Consider the following 18442-nt stretch of genomic DNA (forward strand, 5'->3'; position numbering starts at 1 on the left):
TTTTGTCGTAAAATAGAATATGCTTAAACTGAAGATGCGGTCACGCGCTGGAAAATGTAAACGTATGACGTCAAAAATTTTGCGCAGTCTAAATTGCGCATATTTAAGCGCCACCTTGTAAGTTTCTTGTAATCATGCTTCTATGTCGGTGACTATTTCGTGTGTGTTGGTGTTGCGTTAATAAAAAAGTGTAAATACTTAAGAAAATTTTAGAGTTGACAAATCAAAAAAGTTTCTACGGGACGTGCGCTAACGTTAACCGAAAAATGCAAAATCAAATATGTTGTGAGTTTTGCATGGAAATCGACACACCGACAAAACCAGCAGCAGCCAGTGCAAGAATATTAGCCCCAACTTTGCAAGGAATCAATCGTATCTGCATATGTACATGTATTTGGGGCGTGTGAATATAATTCGTTGCACTACAGAAGCAGTTTGGTCATTGTTGAAAAGTTTAAGGGACAGAGAGATTGTTAAATACAATTTGGCGTGCAAGAATCGAAATTTTTCAGTCCAAAAATTTTTTTCATATTCGTTTTTGCCTCGCCCTCGCTCTGTGTGTATAGCAGTGCGCGTGTGTGTATAGAAGTGCGAGCGAAACAGCTATACAGCTACGGGGCGCTATCTATCTATCCTATCAGTGATATCTGTATGTCTTATTTGCATTTAGCTTTTATGCTGACAGTTATTAAATTCAATTTAAAATGTTAAATTCTTCAATTATGCAATTTATTTACCGACAAATGCATCTTTTGATTTTTTTTTTGGCAAAACTGCATATTGGGATATTAGTATTGCCAAATTTAGCGGTGACAACACTACATTGCACTGCTTGCCTCAGCAAACAGCATGTTTCGGCATTATTTAGTACATTTTGCGGTGAGGCAATATAGTCGTATATTTTTTCCCCCATTGCCAATACAGTGGGAGGAGGAAGCTACTTACATACATACATATATCGACATAAAAAGTTAATGTTATTGTGTCCTGATATTGCAATATCTATTGAAAACTCAGCAACAAATCGGCTTCTGTGATTAGCGCATTCGATTAGTTGGCATACCATTTTCGGCTCGGTTTTAATAGAATTAGTTATAGAAAAGAGTCTGCCTCTTAGCTGTGGGTGGGGTGTATGTGTGTGTGTTTGCGTGCCTGAGTGTATGTGTGGATTGACTTCACTGATGGTGTGCTGCTGCTGTTGCTCGCTCTATATAAAATATAGATAGAAGTGTTCATTCATTCATAGCTAAAATATGCATCTACCTGTTCTCTTATACTTGTAGTTCCACTGCATACCGGAAAATAAACAAATACAAGAAGCATAAAGTATGCAGAAAATTAAATACAAAAGGAGCTTTTAAGTTTTGCGTGTGAATGAAATTCGAAAACTCAAGGGAGCAGGAAGCGAACGAAAAACATAACCATTGTGCTCGCTCGTCGTCATATACAGTTTCTGTTCTCAATCACCTAACTAACGATTATTACAAATCTTCGTTGCATTTATAAACTGCTGGTAAATAAAAACGAAACGATATAACGCGAAAAGCGCGAATAGTGGAATAACACGACAAAAAGGAAAAAAGTTTACAAGTAAATGCACCAGTAAATAATATAGAATAATACATAGTCGCGTATGCAAGCAACAACTATACACGTTCCTTGTAACTAATGTTTTCCAAACACAACTAAAAAATTTAACGATAACGATTGAAAACCGCACATCGTAAAATAACGGCAACATCACCTCAACAACTCGTAAAGCATAACCACATAGGAATTATACATTACTTACATAAATACAAACATACAATAATATAAAATTGTGTGTACATGTATTTACCTAAATACATATATATCCAAAACGACACCGATTTAAATTAACTGCAGGGAAATAATACGAAACAACACAACCAACAACAAAATTATTATTATTATTGTTATTATTATTTAGTGCCAGACCATATATAACGACCACAGATTTACTTGATTAACAACAAAAAGAAAGTTATGAAAAGCAACAGACCCCGACCCATTGGATAATCTATTCATAAACTGCATCGTCTTCGTTGTTGTCGTGTTCGTCGTCGACTCTACTTACAATTAGATTTGTTCATGTCTCACAATAACAACAACTACAACAACAACAAGAATATAACAGAACTGAATCGAGCGACTTAATGTGTAAGTATGATATGTACTTACTCACTTAATATCCAAGCCACTTGTTGATTAATATTTGGGTAATACTAGTCTACAGTTGTATTCATTTAGGATGTCTGATAAGAGCTATGAATAATAATGCAGCTCAGTGAGTAATCGCCAAATACTTAACGCTTACCCTTATAATGAGTTGTGGGTTGTTGAATTGATAAATCGGATAATGTTTGGTCAGGGAACTTGCGACAAACCCATTAAAATGTTTTTTTGTTTGCTCTTTTCCTCTCTTGGAAAAAGGTGACGATCAACAACATACAATAATAGGGGAAACATTTTGATCTTTTTTAACGACCTGCAGAACGACGACACTCTTGATGTCTTTTATCAAGATGACATCAAATCGTGTAGAAATATGCAATTTATCTCGAGTTTCGTTATCTCTCTGGTGCTACTGTTGTCTAGCATGTCTGATAATTTCCTCAACCACCTGTTCCCACAAACTGAGATGGGATGACGTTGATTTATGAACAAAACACACATCTGTTGATGAGTATTCCAATTAGATGTCCCTTTAAACCCGCCTTTAAAGGTTTGCTCTCATCTCTTTTTGCAAAACCAATCGAAATTGCAACATGATTGCCTTTTGAATATTCATACAAATATGTATATTAAGTATACAAATGAATTTGCTTATTTTATGTTCAAATTTCCTGGAATCATTTAAGTTGTTTACATGCTTATTACGCTGCGTGGGCGTCTAGGAATGCCTTTCAAATACTAGTTTTCGTAAATTAATAATTGTTTTTTATTTACATGCAGCTAAGCCAAAGTGTATATGTAAACATACACACATGTGTGATTAAATATAAATACCCTATTTAGCTAATTCGTCCACCAACACCAAATGGTGGAAATGGTGTACTGTTTAGTAATTAGCATTACACTGATCACTCTTTCATCTTATGATCCCTGATAGAGAAATGAATCCAGTTTCATGCGGAATGCACATGGAACATAGGCAAGGCCAACAATATCTACGAACAATAATTCACAGACGTTTGTTAAAATCTTGTTTTTGTCGTCAGTTTTTATAAATTGTAGCTGCTGTCCGCCCACCAAAATTGTTAGGGTATTGCTAATTGCGAGACTATAGTTCAGATCTAATGTAAACACTTTCCCTTTTACTTAGAGGTATAAAACTTTTGTAATGTGACTAAACTAGAGTTCAATGTATTAATAGTTTCTTGTTTTTCTTGCAGGTGTTATCCAGATATTACGTTAATCAGTTGAAGTCGTCCTGTTCAATGTGGTCAACGTATTCGTACTCTCCATTGTCAGTGAGATGCGTCAAAGTCTGGTCAAGAATATAGTCAACTGAGTAAACTAATCCCTCATTACGCACTCACACACACACATACACACACATACACAACACACACTCACAAATCCCATCGAAGCCTTTGAAGCAAAGTAAGCAATAGCCAAAGAGAGCCTGAGTGTCGTAGGAAACAGCGAGCAACGCCAAAGTACAAATGCTCAAGAGCAACTAAATCGAAATTAAAATAAAAAGGAATAAACATACAACAATTTACATTAGAGAGCAAAAACAACTACGGAATTAACGCAAATTTTTGGCTAATCGAAAACTGTGAAGTTGCTCCAAAAATACGAATATTCAAAGGACGGGACACAAAAAGCTGCAATATATATATATCATTTTCATTAGCAACATTGTGCAAAATTGCAAGAGGGGGGAGCGGAATACACATAACAATTGAACGATAAAGTCGTTTCATAAGGATTTGCCCAAGTCACGGAGCGTCGAGCAGGGACGGTAGAACGCGTAAGCGTCCTTAAATCCAGTTAGCATGGAGTGCTGTTTATCAGAAGAGGCCAAGGAACAAAAACGGATCAATCAGGAAATCGAGAAACAGTTGCGTCGCGACAAACGAGATGCACGCCGAGAACTTAAACTCCTGTTACTGGGTGAGTATATATTAACGTGTATATTCTATCTATCAATCGACCTTGACCCCTATAAATATACGGAAGCCAACGACTCCCTTGCCTCCAAGCTAGTTAGAGAGAGAGATGCTTGCTTTGCCTTGTGCATCGTATGTGTCAATTAGTAAGCAAAACTTTATTAATGATGCACAACAACAACACTCACAGTACTATATACATATGTATGCATGCGTGCATTACAACGATAGCAATGAGTGTGATTGAATTTCACCTGGGCCGGGGGCTTAATGCAATTGTTGCGTTTCCCTGTTTGCAGATGCAAGTTCACTGCGCCAAGTTGGTTGGCATCACCACATTTTTGCTAATTAGTAAAGTGCTTTACCAGCCCAACATGCGTGTGGTTGATGCCGTTTCTGGTTCCTTACTGGTTCTATAACTAATGCCACCATTTGACTGTTGTGTATTCACAGGCACGGGCGAGTCCGGAAAGTCAACGTTTATCAAACAGATGCGCATTATACACGGCAGCGGATACTCGGACGATGATAAGCGTGGCTACATTAAGCTGGTGTTCCAGAACATATTCATGGCCATGCAGTCAATGATCAAGGCCATGGATATGCTGAAAATATCCTACGGTGTTGGCGAACATATAGTACGTAACTTTGACTTAATCCTAGTGTTCCAAATTGTTATTTAATTCGGATTTAATTTGCAGGATCTTGCTGATCTGGTTATGAGCATTGATTATGAAACAGTAACAACATTTGAGGATCCGTATTTGAATGCCATAAAAACGCTATGGTCCGATGCCGGCATACAGGAGTGCTATGATCGACGAAGAGAATATCAATTGACAGATTCCGCTAAATAGTAAGCTCATCCGTTGATTTGTTGTTGTTGTTGTATATTCATTACATTCTTGTGTGTATCGTCTGCAGTTATCTGATGGATCTCGATCGTGTGGCTCAACCTGATTATTTACCCACTGAGCAAGACATTTTACGAGTTCGTGTGCCGACAACGGGGATCATTGAGTATCCCTTCGATCTAGAAGAAATCAGATTTAGGTAGCTAAACGTCAACTACATTAATTGCATGCCTACTTTATGTCATTCTTTAACTTCTTATGGTGGTTGTCTATTCTTTTAAATGGTACACACTCTAATCTCACCAATAAGGAGGTTTTTATTTAATTCTATTCATTTGCATGAAAAGCATAAATTAGCTAAATTGTGTCCGATTTGTATATGGGGAGACTAAAAAGATTACAGAGGATTGTTGATTGGGAACAGTGAATAGTTAGGCGAATTAAACATGCTGATTGCCTACCCACTGAGCAGCAAGTATTTAGTGCTCTACGTCTGGAATCCCATCAGCGCTCATGTCTAGGTATTTGAATTTCGAACAAATGGAAATTTTTAATTATAGTAATGTGCTACATCAGTAAGTTGCTATTATCAGCCTGAAAGATGCTAAAATACTAATATAATCCGTATACTCGTATAACGTATGTAGTATCCAAACAAAAATATTTGAAAAACCACATATTTTGCTTATAGAAAATTGCTTTAAAAGTTGCTTTGTTGTACCATTATTTATGCCTTTAATTTGCTATGATTGTAATTACTTTAAACATATAAACCCAATAAATTATATGGGATCACAATAATTTACAAATATTTTTCATATGCAGAATGGTGGACGTCGGTGGTCAGCGTTCTGAGAGAAGAAAGTGGATTCATTGTTTTGAAAATGTCACCTCGATCATATTTTTGGTAGCGTTATCGGAATATGATCAAATCTTGTTTGAATCTGATAATGAGGTGAGTTCTTCATTAATAATAACAATAATTTGGTTAATTACAAAATGCATTTATTTTATAGAACCGCATGGAGGAATCAAAAGCTTTATTTAGAACTATAATTACGTACCCGTGGTTCCAAAATTCATCAGTTATTCTTTTCCTAAACAAGAAAGATTTGTTAGAAGAGAAAATCATGTATTCGCATTTGGTGGATTATTTTCCTGAATACGATGGTAAGTGATTAATATTATAGCTATATTCCGAAAAACTAATAAATAATATATTGCTCACAGGTCCACAGCGAGATGCAATAGCAGCCCGTGAATTCATACTGCGCATGTTTGTAGACTTAAATCCAGATTCCGAAAAGATTATCTATTCTCATTTCACCTGTGCTACAGGTAACAACAATTTTCCATTTGCTTCTCACACTCATTTGGCAATTACAATCAAAATTTAAATATTGGTAATTTTTTGGCAAAAAAATACAGTGTATTTATAATTTTTCGTTTTTCGTACGAATTCCTACATTTTATCTTTAAACAGAAACAATAATTCCAAAATCATTCTTAAAGTGATAAGATTTATCTATTTTCAAAATAAAAAAATGTTTTGATATGGGTTTTTATAGTTTAAAAGCCAGAGAATTACCCATATATAATATTAATCCATTTAAGTATATATTACTTAAGCATTCTGTTGATTTCATATTTTGTTTTCCTCTTTAGATACTGAAAATATTAGGTTTGTGTTTGCGGCTGTAAAGGACACGATTCTGCAATCCAATCTTAAGGAATACAATTTGGTCTAAACTGGATTTGGATCAGCAAACTATTTTTGTGATTTTTATTATACATATACATATATATACAAATGTATAAGTGTATACATATATATATGTGTGGATATATGTATGTATATATACATATACATATGTATACAGAAATATATATATATGAATATGAATATATATACATACATTCATAATTCCTTTTTCGCATATTAATTAAAATGATACAAACAAGAAAAGAAAACTAATGATGTTTGCCGAAGATTAAGCATTAGAACCAAACACAAGTTTCTTAAATTGTAAACATCAGGAACCGAACAGAGAAAAGAATGTAGCATAAATTATGAAAATTATGATAACACGATTTGATTGATGTATACATTTGAATTTGTGTGGAATGCACAAAAAGAGAAATGAAAAACAAAACAAAATTCAAATAACTTCTGATACCAAGTACGATTAACGTAATAATAATAATATTTAAAATTCATTATTATAGAAGTTTTGTAATAAAATTAAAAAAAAAAAGCAAAAACAAAATAAATTTAATTTAATCAAAAGCTTAAAAGGAACAACAAATGGAAACAATTTTTGTCGTACTGAAGCGTAAATTTTACTGAAACCAACCAACAAAATCTAACTTATAAACAAATAGTAATTTTGCATAAACAAAATATATGTCAGAAGTTTCTCATAATTATTTAAATATTACACACACACACACACATATTCACGCACATATACACAAACATACACACTCGCATTAAAACAAGAAGAAAAACAGAATCCTGTAAACTAAAAGAAACAACAAAAAAAAAGGAAATGAAATGAAATGAAAATCAAATGCAGATATAATAAACGAACTGTATAATGTATTTTCGTTTTGATGAAGAAGAACCATCGTAAATACTGTAACAATTGTTTACTGAAATATTTATATTATAAATACAAAGCCCATAATATATGTATATACATACATGCATACAAAACATACATACAGCATACGCACATACTTACATAACTTTGTAATGATAAATAAATTAATTTGTATTGCGAAAAAGAATCATTCAATGTAAATTACAAATCGTACTAATACATAAAAAAAGGGAAACGATTATGAACGTGATGATTAAGTACTATATTATGTAATGATAAAAGAAATAACAAAACAACAAATTAATAATCGCATTTGTATTTTACAAATCGCGGCCAGATTTATATATTACCTAAGTATAATTAACATGTACGTTTGTCAAAGATTTCATAGCTGCAGCATAACTATAATTAACAAAAACAGCAGAAAAACAAAAACCAAAAAAAGAAAAACCAACAACAACAACAACCACCACATGAATAATAATAACAAACAGTCATAATCACCAATATTTGAAACTAATTGATGCCTGTACGTTTTACATATTTACCGTGCAACTAAAAACCAACTAATATCAAATGCAGCTGGTCTTGATGCCATGAAGCACTTTCCATAAACTATACGAGGAGTAAAGAAAAGGAAAAGAACACGCAAATTATTGTCATAAATTATAAATTGTTATCAATTGTAAAATTTTAAAATGATAAAAGTGAAATTTTGTAAGGAATGTAGCTTGAGTTTTTCATATATTTTTAATATACTTATACATATTAATTATTATTTTGTTAGTCTGTTTTGCTTATGTTATAGACAATGTTTTGTTTTTGTTTTTAAATTTTAGTTTAATTTAATCTACAGTTATAGAATGATAGTAAAGTAACAAAATGCAGCGCACATTTGCAGAAAGGGAAAACACAAAACAAATAATCAACAACAAAACAAACAACTATTTATGTAAAAATCTAAATAAACACAATTTCACTCTATGTATATGTGGTAAAAAAAAAAGAAAGATGAAAATCATATATACATACATATATGTACATGTAAAATAAATATGAATCAAACTTTGTTTTTCATAATTTATCTTTTGGTTTTATAGAAAATATTCTCGGTTAATCACTTGACAAGGAAGTTGGGTTCAAAAGAAAAACATCCTTCAGTTAAATACATTTTTATTTTATATTACACAGTCTTGTTTTCATTTACTGATTTGCCAGTAAATAAAATTTTCTGGGAAACACCTTTTGAATCTCGCAAATAAAATAATTAAATAACAAAGTGACAAGCAAATTGTCACGTTGATGTGAAATAAAGTCATTTAGACAGATGAGTATCGGAATCGAGATGCATTTTCCATTAAAACGACAGTTATAATCGTAATGCCCAATATGCATCTAGATATAAGAAAGATTCAACAGTGTGTTGTATAAAGCTTTAATCCACGGAAATTGAAGATATAGTAAATGAAATGAGTAACAAAATTTTTGTAATTAATTAATTGATGAATTGATTGGCTTTTAAAAAGCTTAATTAAGTCGGTAAATGTGTATTTATATAAGGCAAAAAAATGCGCATATGAAAGATAAACAGAAGAAAAAAAAAACCAAAGAACAAATGCTCGGCTAGCCGAAATTAAAAAGCCCAAGCAGATCAACAAATTGCATAAAAACCCATTGATAATGATAATGTAAATGGAAATGACCGAAAATGGAGGAGGATGAGGGTTTCTAGGTTAAACCTTCAAATCTACTAAAAGATTATCCGATTATAGATAGAAAATTTGAACGGATTTGAAGTCTGCAAGGGTTTCGAAAGATTACTTATAACAGAACCAACAAACAAAACCGAACTATAAGAGATGCAAACATTTTATTTCTTATATAAAGACACGAGCAGCGCGCACACACATTTCCAGTCAAAGATGATAATGATGATGATAGCCAACATTTTTACAATGGTTCAAAGTCGATGCGCTGTACATTTTGTATATGCATTACATACATACATATATAGTTTTCCGTCCAATGAATTGCATCGGTGAGCAGATAAAGTCTCCAGTATTTTGGTTGACATTGACCACATTCATTTTGCAGTCAAATCCTATGAGTAGAATGAAGATGATAATCCCTATTTTGGGAGCATACAAATGCAAATGAGAACTCAATTTATGAATGCATTAATTTATTGCATTATTTTGATCATTCCTTTTTGTTTTAACACCAACACCTCTTATTCATCAAATGTATGTATAGATTTCGGTTCGAAAATCAATTTGGCGGTTTCAGCAAAACATAAATAACAAATAATGGAAATCTTAAGTTTCGATGAAAAGCGAATTCGTAATCTTGAACTAAAAATGCATCGTACTTACAAATACATATGTATGTACATATGTATGTATATGCATGCAGTCTTCTTGTACTTACGATACTTATAACAAGGAACACAAACATAAACAAAAAGAATATGAATATGGAAATGGAAATGGAAAACATACGGAAAATAAACATTCATAAAAGAAAACAAATTTGGTTTAGTTAGCGTTTTGTGCCTTCTAGTGCTCATTAAATCCATGAAGAAAACCCTGGCAAAAACATATTTATAAATTTACGTATATATGACAAAAATATAATGTATTTACTAAGATTGTATTATGTTGATCATTAACTAATTATTCATTTCATTCCCATTCATTTTCACGTTTTCACACACATCTATGTGCTTGATCTTAAAATCCATTTAATTTATTTGAAATTTCCTTTTCATTAGATTAGTTATTTGCTTCTTTTTTTTGGGTAAACAAGTTTTTGCAGTTTGTGTGTAAATATTTAGCTTAACTCAAGCTTAAAATGACTCTATAATAAATGAGCAAGAATTTGATATAAAATGATAAATGATCTAATATAATTATGTAAGTGTGTAATAAATAAACCATGCTTACAGACATATTTACAAGTATGTACAAGTATTTTGTATTTTTATATACAAAATTAAGAACTGCAGGCGAAAAGAAGAGCATTCAAACATACGAATACATTTAAATCGTACAAGTATATGTTTGTATTCTTGTCTAAATTTACAAACTAACTAATGAAAGGAAGAAGAAAAAGCAAAAGGAAACAAACCAATAAACCAATATAATCCCAATTAATTGAGAATTTCATAAGATAAAACCACAAAATTGATTATGATAATGAATTCAGCTAAGTAATTTAATGATGATGATGTATGTATGTACTACATTCATACAAAACTTTGGTTACTTTGCCGGGTAGTCGTAACTCTTATATGTATATGTAAATGCTTATGAAATAGAGACCATATTTCATAAAATGCTTAAAAAGCTAATACACATTAATTCAACATAACAAGAAGAAGAACAACAACAACAACAACAACAAAGTCTTTCCTTTGACGTTGACATTATGTAAAACTCTAGACTAAGTTAAGACAAAAAGTTCATAATTAAAAAAGAAAATATAAAAAAAAGAAAAAAAAAATTATTGTAATACGAGTATTTCACATCTTTAGGCTACTTTATAAACTTTATATTGTAAATGCAGTAGAAAGGCAGAAAAGTTAATTGTGAGTTTGATCTGACATGATATGATGATGAGATTGACGATGATGAATGGGAAATATTTTTAACGTACATATTTCTACAACAATATAAATAAAAAAAAAAGATACAAAAAAAATGATACTAAAAAAAAGGAAAACCAAAAAATATATGTAAGTCCATGCATACACATAAATCAAAGCAACTAAAATCCCACATACAACAACTGCATGCTTAGCTTAAGTCTTAAGGCAAACGCACGTCCTTATAATGGGATACGTATGTACACACCTGTACACACATCCATACAAACATACATTTGTTTGCCCATACACATGATGTGTATGTGTATGTGCGTGTGTGTTTGCATAATTTCCCGTTGAGTGTAACATTTTCAACTTGTAGCATTTGAATTGATTGACTTTTTTTATGAAAAATTTACACACAACAAATTGTGGGATTTACACTCAATTGATTATTGCAAATACTTGCCACATGCATCATATTACATACATTATGTTGTTTGTATGTGTGTCCATGTGTGGGTGTGCGTGTGCGTGTGCGTGTGCGTATGCGTGAGTGTTAGTCTACACATTCGTCATAGAAATCATAAAATTCGCAAGAATACAAGTACTAGAAAATGAATTGAATACATTGAGGTGGCAATGGTACTCGAACTAAGAAATTTTTTAGATAATTAAAAACCAAAAAACTACAAAAAAAAATTATAAAAAAAAATACAAACGAAAAGAAAGTGAAAAAGTATCTATGTACACCTAATTTATATATATATATATATATATTATGTATATATATATATATATAAACAATATGATATAAATAAAAATATATTAAAAAACAATAAACTAGTCTTTACTTGAAAAGCTGCGATTTCAAACACGGTCAGTTCTGCTTTTATACATACTAGTTTGTGTGTGTGTTTGAGTGTATATGCACTATATACGGTTACAATTGGATTAACAAACACTCAATATTGGACACCCGAGCACAGAAATCAGCTGCAGGCTAGCCCCAAAACAGACTTGACCACTGCATGACGCATTGGAGTGAACCAAGGTCAGTTCCAGCTCACATATTTGGAGGTCAAGGTGCATTGTCTGAAGATCTTTAGGGAAAACTCCCAGTAACTTTAATCATTTTTCATATTATGACTTCAGCTAATTTCAAAATATCAACAGTAAATCGATTCTAAGACGCCTCGAATTCGACCCAGACTAATCAGATACATATGTATGAATGTTCCCTATGTAGTCGGTATATATTGCAGGGTCGGGGACAGAAGCGCATCGGGTCTTCCGCTAGACCAAGCTGAGAAGCCGTATAGTTTCCAAAATCAGCTTTCTTGCAATGAACTTGGACGTGTGTGTGTGTGTGTGTGTGGGCAGTGTTTCCTCAATCTGTTTCCACCTGCTGCACGAGCTAGGGGCACACTCGGAAACACGTCATGGTCGGTAGCATTATGGCGATCGGGTCCAATGTCGGGCCAATGTATAAACCCACATTCAGTGGCGGGGCATGCGCTTTTTGCTCGGACCCAGTGTCAAAGCCATGGCCTCCATGAGCCGAGCCGAGAGTCGGCCAAATATGAAATGTTCGCAGCTAATTCAGAACATAACGTAACGGACTTTCGTCGAGCCAACAACTTTTTTTTTACCAGGCTAAGGCACTTATGTCATCGGAATAAAGACTGCAAAGGAACGTTACAAATTGGAATATATATTTAGGACGATAAATTCGTATTTTTGAACAACTTTTACAACGGCAGAACGCGTAGGCGTCCCTCAATTCAGTTAGCATGGAGTGCTGTTTATCGGAAGAGGCCAAGGAACAGAAACGGATCAATCAGGAAATCGAGAAACAGTTGCGACGCGATAAACGAGATGCACGCCGAGAACTTAAACTGCTGTTATTGGGTGAGGGAAAATCCCAAATTAAACAAAAAAACAAAATTACGATTGGTTCTTTAATTTCAAGGCACTGGCGAGTCGGGAAAGTCCACTTTTATCAAACAGATGCGTATTATTCATGGTAGCGGTTACTCGGACGATGATAAGCGTGGTTACATTAAGCTCGTGTTCCAAAATATCTTCATGGCCATGCAGTCCATGATCAAAGCCATGGATATGCTCAAAATAGAATATGGTGCTCCAGAGACTAAGGTATAAACAAAGTGGAACTTCTTTCCACTTTATAATATGAATTAACATTTCATTATTTGAATTAGGAACACGCTGATCTTATTATGAGCATTGATTACGAATCGGTGACAACATTTGAGGATCCCTATTTGAATGGCATTAAGTGTCTTTGGGCAGACTCTGGAATACAGGAGTGCTACGATCGACGAAGAGAATATCAATTGACAGATTCAGCTAAATAGTAAGTCATTGACGTATAATCATGGATTCGAGTTGTTTAATTATTATATATTTAGCTATCTGAGCGATATAGCCCGTATTGAGCAGGCTGATTATTTGCCCACTGAGCAGGATATTCTACGTGCTCGTGTGCCCACAACTGGCATATTGGAGTATCCCTTTGATTTGGATGGCATCGTATTCAGGTATTTATACTAAACATTTTGTATTATCAGATATTTATCTGACTACTCACGATTTTAGAATGGTGGATGTCGGTGGACAGCGTTCGGAGAGAAGAAAGTGGATTCACTGCTTTGAGAATGTTACCTCAATTATATTTTTGGTGGCGCTTTCTGAATACGATCAAATTTTGTTCGAATCTGATAATGAGGTAAATATTAGTGGATTTTATTATGATTTCACATAATGCAAGTGTCATATTTAATATATTTCTAGAATCGTATGGAGGAATCAAAAGCTCTATTTAGAACTATTATTACATACCCGTGGTTCCAAAACTCTTCAATTATTCTTTTCCTGAACAAGAAGGATTTGTTAGAAGAGAAAATCATGTATTCCCATGTTGTGGATTATTTTCCCGAATTTGATGGTTAGTTACAATTGTCCCACATTTGTTCAATACCATTAATATTTTCCATATAGGCCCGAAGCAGGATCATGCTGCGGCTAAACAGTTCGTTCTGAAGAAATACTTGGCCTGCAATCCTGACCCCGAACGTCAGTGTTATTCGCATTTCACCACAGCCACAGGTTGAGTATCTGAAATCCAGTCTACACATCTTATTACTATTCATATTTTTAAAATTATAGATACCGAAAACATTAAGCTTGTGTTCTGCGCCGTCAAAGATACAATTATGCAAAATGCACTTAAGGAGTTCAATTTGGGTTAAGCACTTGGAAACTATTCACACAGTAGCGTCAAGGAGATATGTTTATCAACAAACAAAAAATATTCTGCTTATGCCTTTTGAATTACGTCTTTGTTTTGTGAATTAATTGTGAACTAACAGTAACATTTAAATAAACCAGAATCGTCAATCAGTAGGTGTAAAATTTTTATTTCAAACTTATTGTTTATATCTAATCTAAATTTAAAGTTAACAAATTTCACATTTTTTTTTATAGTATTTCGACTTAAACGCAATAACCTTTGCTTTCATGTTGTTAAATTAACTATCACAATGAAAATAGCTTTGTGTTGCAGATAATTTCAATTCAATATTTAGCACACGCTAAATGGTGCTTAGCACCAGCCGATAAACTTAACATTGAAATAAACAAAAGGAAAGTAAGGACGAATTGAGTATCACATTCACATTTAGCGTTTGAATCAAGCATATATAACATTTCCAAATAATTAACGTAAACATTGAAATACTTATAAATAATGTCGTTTTTGCCTGCATATGCATTTGTGATTGGCACAGTTAAATGACCACAAAATCGCTCAAATTGCGCTCTGGCTGCACCATGCTTGCTGGCATCAGTTGCACCAATTTGTTGAAAAGAAAAGCTCGACGATTTTGTTTCTCACAACTGGACTCGGTACGCGCTCGTTTGGTGCACGACGAGTTACTGGGACTGGACGCTGTCTCCGATATCCCAGACGTGGCCAGGCTTTCATTTGATTCGATTGACATATTTTCAGCAGTCACCAGTCCAATTACTTCTGTCATTTCAGCTAATTGTATACATAATTAGTTTAAGAAACGTTTAACAATTGCAATTGAAACTTACCCTTTAAGATCTCATCGGACGCTTCATCAAATCTTTCAGTCTCAGCGCACTTCTCAGGTGTAGTTTTTTGACTCAGAGTAGCGTCATGGCTGATTTCATGGGGCTTGAAGAGTAATGATGCCAGCTTATGGAACTGTTGTGGAAATAAAAGTTAATAATATATAATAATTTCTTATATAGTTAGAATTAGATTATACACACGTTGTTTAGTTGCTCTGCATCGGTATGATCTATTACTTCAGATATATGATGCCTAAGATACTGCATCGCTTTCAAAGGTTCTATGCGCACCATTTCCTCGTAGCGAAGTTTTCGTATTAGATAGCGACAATGTTTTAATATTTCCTCACGTTTTGGCCTGTAATTAGTCTTGATTAGTAATTGACATGCATAAGTAAATTTCGAGATTACTTTTCCAAATTCAGCAACCAAAAGTCATCCAAACGCAGTTGCTGATACTGAGAAATGCCTGGATTACCACCAAAGAGATAGTGCGTCTTAGCTAACTCATCGTAGACCATCTGATGAGCATATCGCGGACATGGTTCCAAGCACCCATCGATTTTAGTGGTACCCAAAACATTTGCCCTATTAATGGAATTGATATCTTGAGTACTATGACGGCAGTAATAGATCCGTGACCACTTGTGTGTGCGCAATGAGTAAACCCAAAAGGAGTTTGACGGCTCGACATGATGTACATCACGTCGATCCTTAATCTTATTCAGGCTCTGCAAAAACATTAGGGTTAGTTGGGCAAAGATTTATAGTTTAGTTATTAAAACGTACTGAGAAAATATAAATTTCATCTCGATCACAATCAATTGTAGCTCGCAAAGTATAACCGGATGATGGTTCGAATTTTGCCTCCGAGGTTGATGTATTGCCATGATGTGAATGCTCCTTATTAAGAACTGAAATGGCCTGAGTATCCACGTCGTAAGTTAGCAACTCATCCAGGTCCTCCTTTCCTCGTTGGCCACCATAAATGTAAAGCTTTCGTTGTTTCTGCAAATCATAAATATTGTCATAAACATAAACAAATCCAAATTGGGTTTTCATTACATTATGAAACACCATGCAGTGGGTAATACGAGATTTAATTGACATAATATCCGTTTGTGCTGCGCTGGCATGGTGGCAATCGACAAGTATCTGTGTCCATGTGTCTGTAGCAATATGATACGAGAACAGGCCAGAGTACTCTGGCTCCACCGAAGATGTGGCACTTCGTGGCGTGAGTATTTTGCCACCAAAAATATAGATTGTTCGTTTATCGGTGTCGATGCACATCTGATGATCGTAGACTAGATGTGGCCCACCAACTTGACTGGTATCATCGCAAATTTGCATCCATCCATTTGACCGTGTGTCGTATAGGTAAAAGTCACTCTTAATGTAATCGCTGGTTCGTATCGAGTTGTCGAGATAACGCCCTAGCATGAAAATGTTTTCGCTAATGGGATCGAAGATCATCTTGTGACAAGAACGTGGCGTTGGACCCTTAATTAGCTCCGAACGATCACACAGCAGCGTCCATTCATCCAGCTCTATATTGAATACCCACAAATCGCTCAGATCCTGATAGCCATCCCAACCGCCATATAAATATATAAGTCGCTTCTTAGTGTCAACAGCCAGCTGATGACCACCACGATTGCCGGGCTTTACGTCACTCTCAGTGTGTTTCATATGCCAAGCATGCTTATAGTCCTGCTTATGCAAATACTCATCCATTAGACCATCCTCAATGCACTCAGCAACAAACTCTTCGGCTCGCTCAAAATTACCCTGTACCACCTGTGGACATATTAAAAAACATATACACATGTCCATACAATTCGTAATTTGTACTGAATAACTATAATTACCAAATACTTATGAAGTTCGCTTATAAGCGGATGCTCTAGACGCACATTTGTCTGTTCCTGTAGGGCGCCAAAAGCTTCCATATAACCCTGTTGGCGGAAGTGTTTCAGGCACAGTTTAATAATCTCAGTTTCACGCAGCATATTGTAGTTTTTCATGCGAGCAGAGGTGTACATAGGATCATCCTGGCCATGCAGCTCAATATACCAGATACTGAAATTGAAGGATGGACTCCAAGACAATAATGGCACGATTTTTAAATATAAAATGGGCAGGTTCTCCGAGCCATCCTCAGTCATGCAACGCAAATTGAATACTTCAGGTATATTATCGTTTTTAAGGCCACTGTTAATAGATAAAGATGATTAACTATTTAATTTTAGGAAATATCGATATCGAAAACTTACGCTTCTAGTAGTAGTACCATATGCTCATCTTCTAAGCCACCAAAAACTCGAAATTTTTTAATGTTACAAACGTGTGATTTTTCAAATTTCCCAAATTTGATCTTCTTCACAATGGCGGGACGTTTGAGCTTCAGGGTAAGAAATTGTGGTGGGCTATTCGTATAGGCGGACCAACGAGAGGTTTGATCATTTGGACAGTCGACGAGTACATTTCTGAAATTGTGAAATGGGACCGTAAATATATTCAGTGGCAAAAGCTGCGCAGTTGACAAAAACAATTACGAAATGCTAAGTTTACAGATCTAGAGGCGGGACGAGTTCCCCTCTACAAGCATAAACAGTGATGGGAAATTTTATTGGCAATATTTGCATTGTTTTTTTTAAGAGGTAAAATGTTATTTGTTTTTTTCTTAATATACACATGAAAATATGTATGCTAAATATTTCACGATATATTAAAGTGCAAATATAAAAAAACCTATGCCTAAAAACGGGAATACCCCATTATTGACAATTCTTTTGGCCGACACTGTATGTTTTCAAACAAATCTTTATACTTATGCATAAGAACATGGGTGTGTGTGTGTGTGTTTTGAAACTTTACAGCTTTTCTAGAGAAGCACTGTAAACTTACTCAGGCAAATAGTTGGGCGAATAGCTGGAGTAACGGTGAATCTCAAAGCTAAGGCGCTCGGAAAGCGTGAAAGGCTTCTGCGAATTCGCACCAGGCACCAGGGGCAGGGCACCATATGAAATTGCCAAAGAACCATTTGAGCTGTCCGTTGGACTGGAAGTTGTTGACGTGGACGAAGACATCTCAATGTGGCTGTTGAACACTTGCAGTACTTTGAATTAAATAAATATTTTA

General features: G+C 34.3%; 3 protein-coding genes across 3 annotated transcripts; 2 read left to right on the plus strand and 1 right to left on the minus strand.

Moving 5' to 3' along the window:
- The first annotated feature begins 139 nt into the window (after positions 1–139).
- LOC132788480 (guanine nucleotide-binding protein G(q) subunit alpha) lies at positions 140–8570 on the plus strand. The gene is made up of 10 exons (XM_060795915.1): positions 140–285; positions 1284–2181; positions 3417–4143; positions 4593–4777; positions 4841–4995; positions 5064–5192; positions 5819–5948; positions 6010–6163; positions 6224–6331; positions 6659–8570. Exons 3-10 carry the CDS (start codon positions 4026–4028, stop codon positions 6739–6741), a joined length of 1062 nt encoding a protein of 353 aa, XP_060651898.1. The 5' UTR covers positions 140–285; positions 1284–2181; positions 3417–4025; the 3' UTR covers positions 6742–8570.
- Positions 8571–12785: 4215 nt separating this feature from the next.
- Positions 12786–14605, plus strand: LOC132789583 (G protein alpha q subunit). Its single transcript, XM_060797684.1, has 8 exons — positions 12786–13090; positions 13152–13336; positions 13402–13556; positions 13612–13740; positions 13799–13928; positions 13994–14147; positions 14201–14308; positions 14369–14605. The coding sequence occupies exons 1-8, from the start codon at positions 12973–12975 to the stop codon at positions 14449–14451; spliced, it is 1062 nt and encodes a 353-aa protein (XP_060653667.1). The 5' UTR covers positions 12786–12972; the 3' UTR covers positions 14452–14605.
- Positions 14606–14666: 61 nt separating this feature from the next.
- LOC132789582 (muskelin) lies at positions 14667–18390 on the minus strand. Its single transcript, XM_060797683.1, has 9 exons — positions 18209–18390; positions 17575–17787; positions 17170–17512; positions 16364–17098; positions 16088–16306; positions 15710–16029; positions 15500–15656; positions 15299–15431; positions 14667–15242 (listed from the first exon to the last, which is right to left on the minus strand). The coding sequence occupies exons 1-9, from the start codon at positions 18388–18390 to the stop codon at positions 14989–14991; spliced, it is 2556 nt and encodes an 851-aa protein (XP_060653666.1). The 3' UTR covers positions 14667–14988.
- Between the last annotated feature and the right edge of the window lie 52 nt (positions 18391–18442).

The sequence above is a fragment of the Drosophila nasuta genome, chromosome 3, assembly GCF_023558535.2.
Source record: "Drosophila nasuta strain 15112-1781.00 chromosome 3, ASM2355853v1, whole genome shotgun sequence".
NCBI classification, from domain to species: Eukaryota; Metazoa; Arthropoda; class Insecta; order Diptera; family Drosophilidae; genus Drosophila; species Drosophila nasuta.

Bases quoted from the DNA above. Each gene is read 5' to 3' on its own strand.
- LOC132788480 (XM_060795915.1), top strand. From the start codon at position 4,026: ATGGAGTGCTGTTTATCAGAAGAGGCCAAGGAACAAAAACGGATCAAT. The intron at 4,778-4,840 runs GTACGTAACTTT...TTTAATTTGCAG, and splicing joins ACGGTGTTGGCGAACATATA to GATCTTGCTGATCTGGTTAT. The intron at 5,949-6,009 runs GTGAGTTCTTCA...TTTATTTTATAG, and splicing joins TGTTTGAATCTGATAATGAG to AACCGCATGGAGGAATCAAA.
- LOC132789583 (XM_060797684.1), top strand. From the start codon at position 12,973: ATGGAGTGCTGTTTATCGGAAGAGGCCAAGGAACAGAAACGGATCAAT. The intron at 13,741-13,798 runs GTATTTATACTA...TCACGATTTTAG, and splicing joins TTGGATGGCATCGTATTCAG to AATGGTGGATGTCGGTGGAC. The intron at 14,148-14,200 runs GTTAGTTACAAT...TTTTCCATATAG, and splicing joins TTATTTTCCCGAATTTGATG to GCCCGAAGCAGGATCATGCT.
- LOC132789582 (XM_060797683.1), bottom strand. From the start codon at position 18,390: ATGTCTTCGTCCACGTCAACAACTTCCAGTCCAACGGACAGCTCAAAT. The intron at 17,099-17,169 runs GTAATTATAGTT...ATATGTCCACAG, and splicing joins GCGAACTTCATAAGTATTTG to GTGGTACAGGGTAATTTTGA. The intron at 16,030-16,087 runs GTACGTTTTAAT...ATGTTTTTGCAG, and splicing joins ATGAAATTTATATTTTCTCA to AGCCTGAATAAGATTAAGGA.